The sequence below is a fragment of the Octopus bimaculoides genome, chromosome 10, assembly GCF_046866305.1.
Source record: "Octopus bimaculoides isolate indiv1 chromosome 10, ASM4686630v1, whole genome shotgun sequence".
NCBI lineage: Eukaryota > Metazoa > Mollusca > Cephalopoda > Octopoda > Octopodidae > Octopus > Octopus bimaculoides.
In genome coordinates, this window is record NC_142937.1 from 85,451,895 (window position 1) to 85,467,871 (window position 15,977).

Below are 15,977 nucleotides of genomic sequence, written 5' to 3' on the forward strand. Positions count from 1 at the left end.
TATGTAGTAAGTAAAACAACGTCCTTGAGTCTAGGCAATATTGTTTTGTTTCGGTTGAGATATTTAATCACGGAGTGCTTAATGACTCAGGGGACATCTGGTGCTATTACTATATGTCTACATGAATTAAACAAATGAGAGTGGATCTCCATATAAAATATTTACTGCATCTTACCTGGTGTGACAACTAGATATTTCTCTGATGATTCACCTTGTCAGCCGTTGTTGAACTAAAGACAATTCAAGTAGCAAAGGAAAGAAATTCAGTTTAAGTAATAGCCATTCATCTGTTTTTCCATTCTAGCATGGGTTAGATGAACACATTATTGAGGCAAGTTTTACAGCTGGATGCTCTTCTTATCATAAACCTTTAATTGTTTTCAAGTAAGTGCTATCTTATTACACACTTTTGAAGGCACAAAACCAATGGATGTATGAGTGTGGGGCTGGTATAGTGAGTGATGTGTGGTGATGAAGGACAGATGGTCTGGTTGCTCAGGAGGAGATCAATGTAAAATGTGGGAGGAGAGTACAGTATTAAGAATGAAAGATGGATAACATGTGAAATGATTCCACACAATAAGGATAAATGGTGAAGTGTGCTGTTCCATACCTATGCACCTGTGACATCATCCTTGATACTATGCATCTCTCATACACTAAAAAGAGCTTCTTCTAAGCAAACAACTCTAGGCGTGTTTTTAAAAAAGAAATCCACAAGTTCATCTACAAGTGCTTGTGAATCAGCGAACATGTCTACAAGTGATGGTGTGTGAGTGAAAGTGATTCAGAAAATGATTATAATATTTTTTTATTATAAATCATCTTGAATTCTTTTTACTTTACATAAAATATTCTTTACATTCTAACGTTGTTTTATTGCCATTTATTTACGAGTATTTTAAATTTTATTGATAAAATATTTTTCTGATAACGAATTACAATTCATAACATTGCTACTATGGGAAATTATTGCTCTGCTTTACAAGTTTACGCTTTATGAGTGGCCTCCAGAAACAAACTAACTCGTATATCGAGACATTCATCATCATCATTGTTTAACGTCCGCTTTCCATGCTAGCATGGGCTGGACGATTTGACTGAGGACTGGTGGACCAGATGGCTGCACCAGGCTTCAATCTGATCTGGCAGAGTTTCTACAGTTGGATACCCTTCCTAATGCCAACCACTCCAAGAGTGTAGTGGGTGCTTTAACGTGCCATCGGCACGAGGGCCAGTGACACGGTACTGGCAACGGCCACGCTCAAAAAGGTGTTTTTTACGTGCCACTTGCACGGGAGCCAGTCCAGCAGCATTATCACCATCGTCATTTAACATCTGCTTTCCATGCTGGCATGGGTTGGATGGGTTGAAAGGAGCTGGCTAGGTAGAAGGCTGCACCAGGCTTCAGTGTTTGTTTTGGCACAGCTTTTCACAGCTGGATGCCCATGCCAGCCACTTTATAGTGTGAACTGAATGCTTTTTTACGTGGTACCAGCACTGATAGGGTCAGCAAGTAACTTGCAAGACAAAGATCCTTTGAGAGGGGAGGGGACGTTGGAGGAGGTGATCTTGTGTTAGAGGATGAAAGGTTAGTGTGGCAGAGAGACAGAAACAGGTGTCTTGCAGAAGAGGAGGTACATGGTTACCCAGTAAGAAAGAGGGAGAGAGAGAGAGAAAGAGAGATTAAGAATGAGGATAGGAACAGCTGTGTTGCTGTAGAGGAGATACATGGTTATCCAACCAGAGGGAAGAGTGCAAGAGAGAGTGGAAGAGAGAGAGGGAGAGCAGGAGAGAGATGGTGGTGAAGTGCCAGGGTATACTCACAAGGAACAGGGACCAGAATATAAATGGGATGGAAGAGTAGGGCAAGAGAGATAGAGGGTAGCAAAGTGCTCAATCATACATTCAAGGTATGGGGGGGTCATGCCAAAGGTGCTTGAGTGGGGAGTAGAGACTTCACATGAATGCAGAGTGTTGGGGTGAGGAATGCAGTGACTGGTGAAACTTGGGTACATGGAGCAGGTGGGGGACAATGGGGATAGCAATGATACAGTGAGCAGGGCAATGAGGACAGGATTGGAATCAAGAGATAAGCATAGAGTATGAAATGAGGAAATGTGAGGAAGAGAAGAGATGTAGTTTGGGGTTTTTGGGGTAAGGTGTGTGAAAAGTTTTATTGTTACATTTGGGTGGAACACACAGCGCTTCTAGAATTCAGTTTCGCTGAAGTGGGTGGGTTTTCTCAAGAACCTCACATCACCAGACATTTCGGGCCATTATCATCTCCTCCGTAAGGCCCAACATCCTGAAATTGGTTCTCACCACTTCATAACATGTCTTCTGGGTCTCCCTCTTTCACAGGAGCGATCTATTAGTGATCGGTACTTCTTTATACAACTGTCTTCATTCGTTTATATCCACACACACACATAGACACACAACACATTAGTAATGACTGTTCAAATTTATTTGGAAAGATTTTTGACTTGGAAAATGGAAAAGATTTAAAAAAAAAAAAAGATGAAAAACAAAATACAATAGCTAATAAATGTGTCAAGTCTAATCCATTCTAGCTCTCAGGATTCTTTCTGTCACTTTGTCTTTCTCTCTGAAAAGAAATAGCAACAACAAAAATATTAAAATTATATTACAATAAAATTAAATCAAATTTCTCTGTGCTTTCTCTCACACACATTATGTGTGTGTGTGCATGCATATATATATATATATATATATATATATATATGTATAAAGAGAGAGAGAGAGAGAGAGGGGGGAAACAACATCTGTAAAACAGACAACTAAAATACATGTCATGTGAAAGATTAGCATTTTAGTGTAACACAGGTGCACACACACGCACACACATGCACTATTTGTGGGCGTGTCTTATTTGCTTTAGTGGTTCTTAACATATTTCATTTCTGGTCAACTTGAATTGAGCACAGCAATGACGAAAGGCATTCCAGTCATGAACATCCCATCCAATGTCCTGTCTTTAATTTCAATGGGAGGAGGATATCTAAGAGACGTTCTCTTGTTGACTTGTAACATGTTTATAATTCAACATGTCTACATAAGCACTTGTTTGCATATGTATATATATATATATATATATATATATATATATATATATATATATAATAATAATAAAGGAGTTACAACGCAAAAACGTATAAATTCAAATGAACATATTTATCTTCTTCAATATATATTTCAATATATATCATCATCATCATCGTTTAACGTCCGTTTTCCATGCTAGCATGGGTTGGACGATTTGACTGAGGACTGGTGCAACCGGATGGCTACACCAGGCTCCAGTATATATATATATATATATATATATACACACACTATTTATATGAGGTCATCCAATTGGGTAATCTCCAAAGATTTTATATTTGAAAACCTGACAGTTTTATGGGTAACATGGTATGCGCAAGTGTGTGTACACAACTACATAGATTCTAGATTTAATAGTTAAGCATGACGAAAGTTAAATATTTGCATTTATGAGTGAATAGTTAAAATTTTTTTTTTACTTTGACTCAGAACGATTTATTCAATGGAAATAGAAAAAGCTTTGATTGAACCAGTTCTCATAATATGATATACTTAAAGCTATTTTTACAAATCACGAAAGAGTGAAAAAAGAAAATCTTCTTCGGTAGGAGTTGAATACAGCATGTAACAAAATAGTGCAAAACATTTCATCATGTTCTCTACAATCCATCATTTTAAGACTAACAATAAAACATCATCATCATCGTTTAACGTCTGCTTTCCATGCTAGCATGGGTTGGACGATTTGACTGAGGACTGGTGAACCAGATGGCTGCACCAGGCTCCAATCTGATCTGGCAGAGTTTCTACAGCTGGATGCCCTTCCTAACGCCAACCACACCGAGAGTGTAGTGGGTGCTTTTACGTGCCACTGGCATGAGGGCCAGTCAGGCAGTAATGACAACGGCCATGCTCAAAATGGTGATTTTTACGTGCCACCTGCCAGTCCAGCGGCACTAGCAATCACCTCGCTCAAATTTTTCTTCACGTGCCAGTAAGGCGACGTTGGTAACGACCCCGCTCAAATGGTGCTATTTACGTGCCAGTGGCACGGAAGCCAGACAGCTCTTAATACAAAACCACAAATGGACCACACTATATTACTGGTACTTTATTTTATGTTCCATGGAGAGATAAAAGTGAATGCTAGTGGAATTTGAACACAACAGAAAGATACATAACTAATTACCACAAGGCATTTAAATCATTTCAGTTCTTGCTAATGATAATTTCTTATATAGGCACAAAGACCAGAATTTGGAGGAGGAGTATATCAACCCAATACTTGACAATTACTCATTTAAATGACTACTTTATAGAATTATATCAATGCTATTTTTACATACATACTTCCATTCTGGAATGAGTTTACAAGGACTGCAATTGTGTTATCCTATATTTTTAACTCTTTAGCATTTAAACTGGCCATATCCAGCCCAAACATGCCTCTTGTTTTAAGTTCAAACTGGCCAGATATAGCTTCTCGCACTTACCCTACAATGTCATCCTAAAAATAAATAGACAACAATATATCATTGAAATCTTAACGCTATGAGATAATGCATGACTAATTAAAAACAATATGAATAAATAAGCTTTACACTTGGCAGAGTAATTTGAATACCAAAGTGTTAATAAACAATATCATCCAAGAGACCTGATGTTCTAGTCAATTTCTCAGTAGACATTGTCTAATTACCTTTGGGTAGTCTCATGACCTTTTCTTACTCATCTATCTTACAATTCTGTTTGACTGAAGACTTTTTATGTCACATCTCTTTTTCAATTTACACGCAATGAACATGAAGCTCTGTTGACCTAAATGCTTGGTGCATCTGATAAATATCTACAGCATCATTTGGGAGTTGAAAAAGGTGAATGAGGAGTGGAGTGGTTAGTATGTTTATTTTATGAGGTGTGGTTTGATTTTCATGACGTTATTCCCATCCCATTTTCTCCTCTTTTTTTTTCTAAAAAATAAATCAACTTTTGGTATCTTCGTGAAGCTCAGCTTCACAAAGATATATCCAATGTGACAAAGTTATACTAAGACAGCACTACATGGTATAGGTCTAATTAGTTTACCACTGACCTTACTATGTACAAAGACTACAGTAAATAACTTACATTAGGTATACAATGATACCCCATCCTGACAATGCATCTCTATCAACTGCGTTCAAGATAGCTTGAGAGACAGTTTCAAACAAGTCGTCTGGTTCCTGAAATATAATAAATAAATAAATAAATAAATAAACAAGTACTTAAAAGATCAATAAAGATGGACAATAGCAATTTACTATTAGTGGTTTTATTCAATTTTTAAATAGTATTCATCTTAAAAGAAAAGAAAAAAAAAATGAAACCTCACTTGAGTATTTGAGATCCCTTTAGTCATACTGAGATCACAAAAGTCTCTTTAATGCTGGTGCCATAGAATATTTACATTACACTCTGTAAAGTCTGCAGGTATCAGGAAAGGGATCCAACCATAGAAATCATACCAAAGTTTGAGATGTGTGAGGGACACATGAACCTCTAAGTTGTCTAAGAGAACATTACCTCTGAATAAAAACTAACTAAGACTGCAATGATGACTCCAAGCTGTATCAGTACGGAAGATGGACATAAAAATGATGGTGGTAAACTAGTCAGTCTAAATGAACAGGTGTAGTTTTGACTTCACTAAAGTTGAATAAAATCCATCTATGATCCTTCAGCTCAGAGATCAAATGCCAAAAGTATTTTCAAGCAAGGCTAAATATGCATAATGATATAAAAGTATACCTTACGGTGTGTTGCATAATCTTAGCTTTCACATTCTTGACAACAGATTCTGGTTATATTACAAATGTAGAGTCACTAGTGCTTACAACTTATGTGTGATGAGTCTACATAAAGTGGATTAGTGTGTTACATACACACTAATCCATAATCGGAACCAAAGTCTGGATACAAATGACAGACAAATGATGGACCCTGATTTGACACAGAGAACTTGGTAATTGATCTGGTACTTAAAACAGACAAATGAACCAAGACATTGTATAATAGTGTTCTCTCAGAAACACAAAATACCAGCAGTGGATCTGAATGCATGACCCATGTATAAGTACCATGTCCACATGGTCATCTTTACACTAATAGCCAAACTATCAAACAGCACTGTCATAAATTTTTTTCTAAGACATCTTTTACTAAAGATTTTTTTCATGACTGTGACTTACTAAGCACATGATCACAAGTACACACATTAATGTTTGAGCAGGGCACATAACTCTTATCTAAAGATAGCTAAAGTCTAAAAAGAAATTTACCATCACAATACGAAGCTTTTAAATGTATCCTGCATGAATTAAGTTAACTTGATATGTTTTATAGCATATAAAGGTAGTACCCTCTGCCTAGTCTAACTTTAGAATAAAAATGTTATTGTTTAATTAAACATATTATTGTCATTGTTATTAACATATTAATCAATCAAAAAGAAATTATAGAAAACCACCTTTAACTTTGAAAGAACCATCATAATCATTTAAAATCTGTTTTCTATGTTGGTATGGGTTAGACAATGAAATTATAATGATGACTAACGCTGGTATCCATCACCATTTCGTGTCAGGCTCAATAGTAGCTAGCACCATCTAACTAGTGTGATACAAAGAATGGTGTTCACTCCATGCCATTCTTGTGAAATCATTTAAAAATATGTGAAATAGATAATGCCCTTGATGGAATTGAAAATGGTGTACTTTTTGTAGGTTTAAATGAGAAAGCAAAATTTTTCAATGCTGAAGGTGATTAAAGGTCTTTACTTTTTTTTTCCTTTCTAATGAAGAATAATGCTTTTTACCCATCACAATTGAGTGAGTGGAATGAGTCTTTCTTTATGTCACAGAACAAGGTATCAGTCTTCCTATAAGCCTTTAGCAGGCAATGATAAACACAAACTAGAGTGATTGCCTCTGTCGGTTAAAGAAAAGCTAAAATGAAAAGTCTTAGATGTTTCATCTGTAGAATTGGAATCAATTTGATGGTATGTATCAATCCTTGCCACATTGCCCAAGACCTAAATAAATAAGGTAGACTTTAATTATATAAATACTAAATAGTCAGAACTTACCAGATTTGGTTGCCATAATGACTCACACATACCATACATTTGCTCTGAACAAGTTCCACTCACAACAAAATCACCAGGGACCATGGGGCAACCAATCAAATCCATAGAAGCAATGAAAGGTTCATATGTGATAGGATCCAATCCAGCAATGACAGGTTCAACAAAGTATGGACCAAACCTGAAAAAATATAAAATGCTCTATTTCAGAAGGAAAAAAATTTCACATATTTTAACACATTAAATGAAATCTTAAAACAACTAGATACATTATATAAAAACCAATGCCAACTACATAGTCCATGAACATGATAATTGTTGTTAGACTGTAATTAGCTGTAAATAGATACACTATATAATATACCAGTATAAAGAGTTTCATCACTGTATATGTTAAACTACAGCACTAAGTTCAACAAGAAATTGCACAAATAACTAAAACTAGAATTCTTGATTCTCTTGGTCCTCTTTGCTATTGGAGGTAGATGTTTGTTCTGAATTTTGAGTTTGCAGGCACGCAATAGTCTACTTCACATTAAAATAAAACCTAGCTGTTTCTTACAACAAATACATCTAAAAGCAATATTTATCCATGAACCTTTAAAATATTACTGAAAAATCCCTAATTTTCTATTTTGCTTGCATGGACCCTCAAACATCTTATGTGGGCCATATGAACCCTGGTTGAGAACCACTGCTCTACACTCAAACTCAATGTTTAGTAAAATAAGCAAGAGTTTAGAGAACAGAACACTTACCTTCTTTCATAAAGTAAATTAGACACCATCGACATAAAAGTTTTAGGCTTTATTTTCCGGTTTTCTCTTAATTCATACAAATTCAGTCGGAACTTTAACCTCTGGCTCCTAAATTGTAAAGAAAAAAAAAAAAAAGCAAGAAAACAAGTTTTAAAATTTATAACAAGAAATTGCTCATGCGTCCATAATTAGGGGTACTGCTTCAAGGTCAGAGCAATTTTTAAGTTACAGACTCCAAGAAAGTTAACCCCCAAAATAGATAACAATGGTTACCTCACTGAGCATTTACTGAAGCTAAATAGTAACATATCAGGAGTTGCAATATTAAACCTTACTGAACAAGAACAGTAATCTAATAAAGATTTCTTACAAGAAGACTACTGCCACCTAAGAAGTGATTATAACCAATATGCAATAAGGTATTAAGTAGAAACTTTACACTGAGCACCCAATGTAAATGAGTACACAAAAGGGTGCAATGAAGTTTTAAGTACATTCATAGAGAAGGGTTTCATATGTAACTAGGTTGTTTTCTGTCGCTATGCTGCCAGTAATCTGTTAATCATGCACGTACCTCCATAAATTGTTCTAAGTGAAAGTCTTTTTTAAAAGTCTATGTTGAGTTGTGAACCCCTACCTGTACACTAAATTCATCATTGTATTCATGGCTGACTCTCACCTTACTGACAGCACCACTGTACATGCTTGTACAGCTCTAACAAGCCACTCCTCCACTCCTAACTTCCTTAGAGACCACCATACAACAGAGCAGGGATTCTGTTGAAAGCCTTCTCCAGATCAACAAAGGCTAAGTACAATGGCTTACTTTTGTCCAAGTTCTTTTTCCTGCAGCTGTCTCACTAGGAAAATGGCATCTGTGGTACTCTTCCCATGTACAAAAACCAAACTGCATTTCATCTATTTTAATTCTATTTCTAATCAATTAAGCTATAACCCTCTCAGTAACTTTCATGACTTGGTCTAGCAATTTAATGCCTTTGTAGTTGTTTCTATTTAAGGCATCACCCTCACCTTTGTAGCAGCTAAATATAATATATATCATATATATATATATATATATATATATATCTAGTGTGTGTGTGCCTGTGTTTGTCCTCCCATCATCACTTGACAACCAATATTGGTGTGTTTACACCCATGTAACTTAGCAGTTCAGCAAAAAAAAACTGACTGGGGTCGATTTGTTTGACTAAAGGTGATGCTCCAGCACAGCCACAGTCATATGACTGAAACAAGTAAAAGAATAAAAGAAAATAGACTTTTTTTCTGAAGCCTCAGTTGTGTTGACAGACAAGCACTCAAAAATTCCGTTTTTAATTGAAACTAGTTAGTTACTATGATGACAACACTATCTATCTATCTTCCACACACAGATTAATCAAAAGTACTTACACTGTCTGCACATCTGTCGCAAGACCAGGTAAACCAATGAACAAACGTGGCCCCATTTTGAATATTTTCTGAAATTTGGTGCTCACAGTGAGAGAACTTTGTATTCCTAGACGACGGTCAGCAGCGATAGCAACACACTCCTTTCCTTTCATTGCCAGAATGGCAGAGCCATTGTAAGTCAGAATACTCTGCAAGTGAAACACATATACACATTATGGATTACTTACATTGGCTACAAAGCCAGAAATGATAAAGGATGGGGTATAACAGGATTGAACTGACACTTGTATAGTTTATAGCATTTTGTCTGTCATATATAGCTATAATCGATTTCTAATAGTAAAACAAGGCCAAAATCTATAGAGAGGTATAAGGGAATTACATCAATGCCACTACATGACATGTTATAGCATTCAGCTACATGTGTGCATGTATGTGTGTGTATATATATATATATATCTATCAGACCACAAGATGCTAATTATTGCTGGTTACAATGTGCTTCCTCGCAGAGTTGTAGTTTTCAAATGATGCCATGCTGCTGGCTAAGTGAACAGGTCAACATTCCCCCTGAATGGAATGTTAGTCCATTGCAAGGTTGTCAATTTACAGGTGAGTGAACTAGCTCAAGTACAATGCACTGTTGGTCTGGAAATCAGAACCACAATCTTGTGTTCACAAGTAAAGCAACCTAACCACTAGACCATACAACTTCATACACACACATGGCTATACGGTCAAAAAGTTTGCTTATGAACCACATGGTTTCAGGTTCAATCCTACTGCATGGCACCTTGGGGGAGTGTCTTGTGAGTAGATTTGGTAGATGGAAATTAAAAGAAACCCACTGATTGGATATATGTGCACATTTCTTTATTCTTCTTGTACCTTTGACACTGCTTGATGAGCACTACCGCCATACGAGCAGTGTCATTTGTTTTCAACCATCTGTGAAGACATGCCTAGCTATTAGGGAAATATTATCTGGTTTGGAAACAAGTGAGGATTGGTGACGGGGGGGGGGGGGGCATCTGACTACAAAATCTGCCACGGCGAATTCCGTCTGATCCATGTAAACATAGAAAAATAGATGTCAAACTGATCGTGATGATCACTATCATATATCAAATTGACTTTCTAGGAACGAAATGACATGATGGTTCAGGTTGGAGAGACTTTGAATAGAGGTCTACTTCGCTAAGATTAGATTGGCTCCTTTTCATAATTTTGCGTCGGAATATGGAGATATCATTCGAGATATCGCGTCCTTTCCCACTTCCCTAACACAACACTTTTTATGGAAACTGCCGAATTGATGTAAATAAACACATGACAAAAATCGGCCTAGTATCGAAAGATCGCCGTCATGAATTAAGATCTCAACGATCTTAATTCGACTGTTCCCTCCCAGCGAATGTGGATCTTAGGTCCATGAAACATAGGACAGTTGCATAGTGAAGGGAGATAATATAAATTTAATGATTAGCAAACCTCGGTAAAGGTTTGTAATACAAAATCAACGAAACGATACACACACACACACATAACTGCATATTCTATTAACTTGATAATTTAAATTTAAAAAATTATTTAACCAATGTGAATTTGATAACAAATATATAAAAGTGTTTCAACTTGAATGAATAATAACGATTAATGAACAAAGCACGTTTATTGAACGCACACATACTCTTAATTTTATTAAAATTGTTTCAAACGTATTATTTCATTATTTTTTAAATTCATCTTTGGATATTCCTAAAATTTTAAATCCCAAGCAAAAAGGTGCGCAGCTTCTTAAACACACATCTGCATAAGAATAGCAATATTAAACAAAAGGGGTTTTATTAAAGGCCACAACGGAATTATATTTATTAATCATTCAGATTAATTCAGCTCGGAATGATTAAAGATCTACAACTCATTTTTGAATTGGTTAGTTAATTATCTTTGAATACAATTTATTTAGGTAACCAATTCCGTTTTCCGAAACACAAAGATAACCCGCGTGAGGATTGTTGCTTCATTGGTTTCATCTGGAGTTTCCTGGACTTTGCTAAAACATTGAAATCGATTCATATATTGATATTAAAATAAAATATACATACATGCAAATTTAACTTCTGAAATTTAAAAATATATGAATAATAATTTGATTAAAACTGATTGCTACTCAAACTATACAAAAACCAGTTTTAATATAACTTAAATAAATATAATTATGAATGATGGATATTTCAGTAATCAATTTAAACGATTCAACAATGTGTTATTTGCTATTTCTAAATACAAAAAATCAAATCTGAGCAATAAACTTACCATATTTCTGCTGTAATTAACAATTAATTAAAGAATAGGACAATACTGCAAAATCGCTATGTAATGCCGCTACCCACCGTTTCGTGGTTTCATAACACTGAAAAGCGTACAAAGGAAAGACAACCATGCATTCCGTAAGCATTTTCTTTTTTCCTTTTTTTTTTAATTTTTACATCTTAAAATTTTTATTGGGTCTAGTAATCGTCTTCAAGGGTTTAGTCGATCACATTGATCCCCAGTACTTATTTCAGTTTGATACTTATTTTCTCGATTTTGATTTATCGAACTGTTGAGATTCATGATGCAAAGGGACACAACTTAAACGCAAGACTAATTTTGAGACCGGTGTAAACAAATTCGCACAACATATAGCATAGTCACTGCTTGTCAAATTCCATTCAAAAGTCATTGGTCAACCCGAAACCACTGTAGTTGCCATGGTATTGTGCAGGTGACTGAACCCTGATGAAGAGGCTGCATCGCGATTTTTTTAAACCATACAACCATGCTGGCTTTTGTTTATTTTTATTCTTTGTTATTGTTTCACTGCAGGTCAGATCTGTGATCAAAGGCATGAAAGTCGTTATCATTAGAACGAGAGAGTGTAAATAACTCAACTGCACTAAGAGCATGAATCTGAGTAATTATGATAAAGGATCACCCACTGAATGCTGTACGTAAAAAATAAATAAAATCAAAATAATATGTACGTTTTGTCTAGGTGTAAACAATAGCCTACAGCGAATATTCTGCTCAATGTCGCCGATTTGCTTGTTCATTGCTTGAGCTTAACTACTTACGAATGTTCCTTAGTGGCTGATGATATATGCATTTCTGATCACAAGCAGGAGTAGTAGAGGAGCAACATAGTCATGTGTTGAGAGGAATTCTTTGGGGTTTGAATAATTCATCTCTGGAAACAAAGGTGTTTCGTTCATTCTTAAACAAACCTTATTCCCCTCCTCCTACTTTTCACCCCCCCCCCCCCCAGCATCATCATCATTTAATGTCTGTTTTCCATGCTGGCATGGGCTGGATAGTTTGACAGGATCTGATGAGCCACATGACTGTAATGTACTTCATGTCAGTTTTGGCAAGGTTTCTATAGCTGCATGTTCTTCCTAATACTAACCACTTTACAGTGTGTACCAGGTGCTTTTTTTTTTTTTTTTTTTCATGCTACCAGCTCTAGTGATGAAGTTGGCCATGTAACTTGCAAGATGGGAAAGATCAAAAAAGGGAAAAAGCCCTTTTGACTTAGTGAGGGAGTATTTGAGAGGGTGGAGAGGAGATTTTATGTCAGGGACAAGCAGAAGAATCTTGCTATGGAGAAGATACGTGGTTACTCCACATTTATATAAGGCTTGGTGGAAGTATCTGGGAAAAAGATTAGATGGTATTGGATTTTAATAGTAAGCTTGTTTCTCTTTTCAGTCTCAACTTAGTGTTTATAAAGTGTAATTTTGGTCCGGTTCTATACGCTACTGGTACCATGTTTTATGGTTAGATGGTTAATGGCTGAACTAGTCAATCCCACCCATTTTTACTGCATGAGAAGTGTCTGTAGAACCTAACTATAATAAAAAATATATCCTACCAAAACTTGGAAAAAAATGACCAGTATTTTGTTGGAAAACGAATATACAGAGTTACTTCCCCTGCACTTTTATTAAAACTTTTCACCAATCTTCCTGACTACATTTACATTTTTAAAATCTAAAAAGAACAACCTTCTTTTGACGTTTGTTTACACGTGGTCGAAGTGGCGGAAAGGTTATACACCTTTTCTTAATCTAAAGTTTATCACCCTTTCCATCTGCAAAACACACACACACACATGTCCCTATACAATTTCTTGGCAATTTTATTGACAGTTTTCAATTGACAATAGTAACAAGTCAAGGAGGGTGCTACAATGTAGTCACTTGACCTACCAGAAATAGCTGCCTTCTCTTACTCAGATCATTCCCTGTCATCATAATAAAAAAGGACACATGGGGTGATGAACTTCTAAAAACACACTGGATGAGACAGTCATCTCATTATCTGGCATGAAGTTGCTTGTTGTACACTCTAGTCTCTGCTCCATCTATGCAAATGTGGAGGCGTGTGGTTTAGTGGTTAGGTAGGGCGTTGGACTCGTGATTGTACGATTGTGGTTTCGATTCCTGGACTGGGTGACGCATTGTGTTCTTGAGCAAAACACTTCATTTCACATTGCTCCAGTCCACACAGCTGGCAAAAGTGAGTAATCTTGCAACAGACTGGCGTCCCATCCAGGTGGGGAATATATATGCCATGAAACTGGGAAACCGGCCCTGATGAGTCAGTATGACTTGAGAAGGTACCTTTACTTTTTCCTATGCAAATCTTTCTCTCTCTCTCTCTCTCTCTCTCTCTCTCTCTCTCTCTCTCTCTCTCTCTCCATTTTCCTGTACTGTTACTGTGGCCTCTGTTCCTTAGAGTTAGCTGCTTGTGTGCCACCACCACAAAGGTATCAGCGAGAGCTGGCAATCCCCAACCTCCTTTGTCTAGCACTGTTGTATTTGATTCACTTCAACATAGCATGCTACCATCATCAAGGCATCTTAAACTGCTCTCTGCTGCAATGGAGAAATAATTTCTGCTATACACGATCTTGATTAATGACTGATAAATAAGATTGCACGAACACCTCTACTTATCTGGAAGAACAAAAGGCAAAGTTAACTTTGGTGGGATTTGAAATTACAATGCAAAGAGGCCTTACTAAGAACTGTAAGACATTTTCTCTGGGACTCTACAAGTTCTATGAGTCCATCAACTTCTGATCATTGTATAACTGACAAATATTTTGTTGGCTTATGGTGAATATAATGGTTTTAATATGGGACCCACAGAAAAGGCCTGGCTTCACTTGGTTCCATCAGGTTCAACATGAATTCACCTACCCCTAAATTGGGTCCCTTGTCTTACATACACATGAAGGTAAAATTTTCAAAGATGTTTTGACATTCCAGCAAATTATATAATATAATGAACTTATTGTACACAGTGCTCAGGTGCACTACAACACATCAGAAAAAAAGTAGGGACTTAACACTGCCAGAAAATGTGAGAAAGGAAACTATGTAGAACCTGTAAATGGTTAATGAATATAATATTGATGATGATGATGATGATGATGATGAAGACGATGACGACGATGACGAGAATGATGACAACAAGGATAATGATGATGATGACAATGATTAAAATGGTGACGACGACGATGATGACAGCCGATGATTTCAATGACGATGGTGCTGACAATGGTGGCAACAACGACAATGATGACATTAACATCAGTGATGATGAGGAGGAGGATGATGACAATGTAAATGTAGGATAGTATGTCAGTAGTTCAGGAAGAGAATAATCTGTTCTTTTCTTTTATTTATTTATTTATTTGTCTTTCACCATTCTTAAGGTCAAAGTTCAACAGTTGCTGCTTTCACTGGGACTGCGGTTGCTGTTTGATGCCTTTGTTACAGTACAATGCACTATAGGGATGTAGTCCACATAGTAATGTAGTGGGACGTGTAATGTAATGGTATAGAAGGGGAAAATATATAGTGCAGTGTCTGGATTGGGCATAGTGTACAAATGGAGGAGAGCACTGTATGGGAGGATATCAGGGTGGGTGGGTATAGGGCAGTATACAAATGAAGTGTTGAACAATGTATATGTGAAATGAAGAATAGTATAGAAGTAAAGTAGAGCACAGTGTATAATTGAGATGTTATGTAATGAAATGTACTGGAGAAGTGTAAGGCAGTTTTACAGGTGAAGTATAAGGTAGCATACAGTGAAATGTAGCAGTGTACAAATGAAATAAGGAACATTGTACAACTAAGATGTGTGTGTGTGTGTACATATACACATAAATGTGATATGGTTTGTCAACTGTGACTTTCAGACTATTAGCAGAGTGAAATGCTGCCTTTCAGTAAATGAATTAACATCTTAATGCTGCAGCGTGTATTGTGTAGTTACTACATATCATATGTTAGACACAGTCCAATGCATAGAAATAAATAAATAAATGATATATAACACACGAGGGATGATGTTATAGAAGTGATGTAACTCAAAACAGAGAGTAAAAGAAATAATATATCAGATATTTGCTTAATTGCTTGTTGAGTAGAGTGTTACAGTGAAAGCATGCAGGACTCATAACCCAAATCAAAACTATGCACTGTGAAGAAATGGATACTATTTTTGATGCTGTTTTTCATATACCAGTTGTCACAACTGACATGTTTACAAATATATCA

General features: G+C 36.2%; 2 protein-coding genes across 2 annotated transcripts in view; one reads left to right on the forward strand and one right to left on the reverse strand.

Moving 5' to 3' along the window:
- Window positions 1-221: 221 nt before the first annotated feature.
- The window catches only part of LOC106871331 (growth hormone-regulated TBC protein 1-A), a 79,491-nt gene continuing 63,735 nt past the window's right edge, over window positions 222-15,977 (forward strand). Inside the window, exon 1 of the mRNA XM_089358920.1 lies at window positions 222-384. The gene's annotated coding sequence lies outside the window, so the exon portion shown is untranslated. The remainder of the gene's footprint in view (window positions 385-15,977) is intronic.
- On the reverse strand, window positions 2,453-12,003 carry LOC106871326 (proteasome subunit beta type-3). The gene is made up of 6 exons (XM_014917717.3): window positions 11,680-12,003; window positions 9,361-9,548; window positions 7,948-8,055; window positions 7,193-7,370; window positions 5,197-5,291; window positions 2,453-2,611 (listed from the first exon to the last, which is right to left on the reverse strand). The coding sequence occupies exons 1-6, from the start codon at window positions 11,680-11,682 to the stop codon at window positions 2,563-2,565; spliced, it is 621 nt and encodes a 206-aa protein (XP_014773203.1). The 5' UTR covers window positions 11,683-12,003; the 3' UTR covers window positions 2,453-2,562.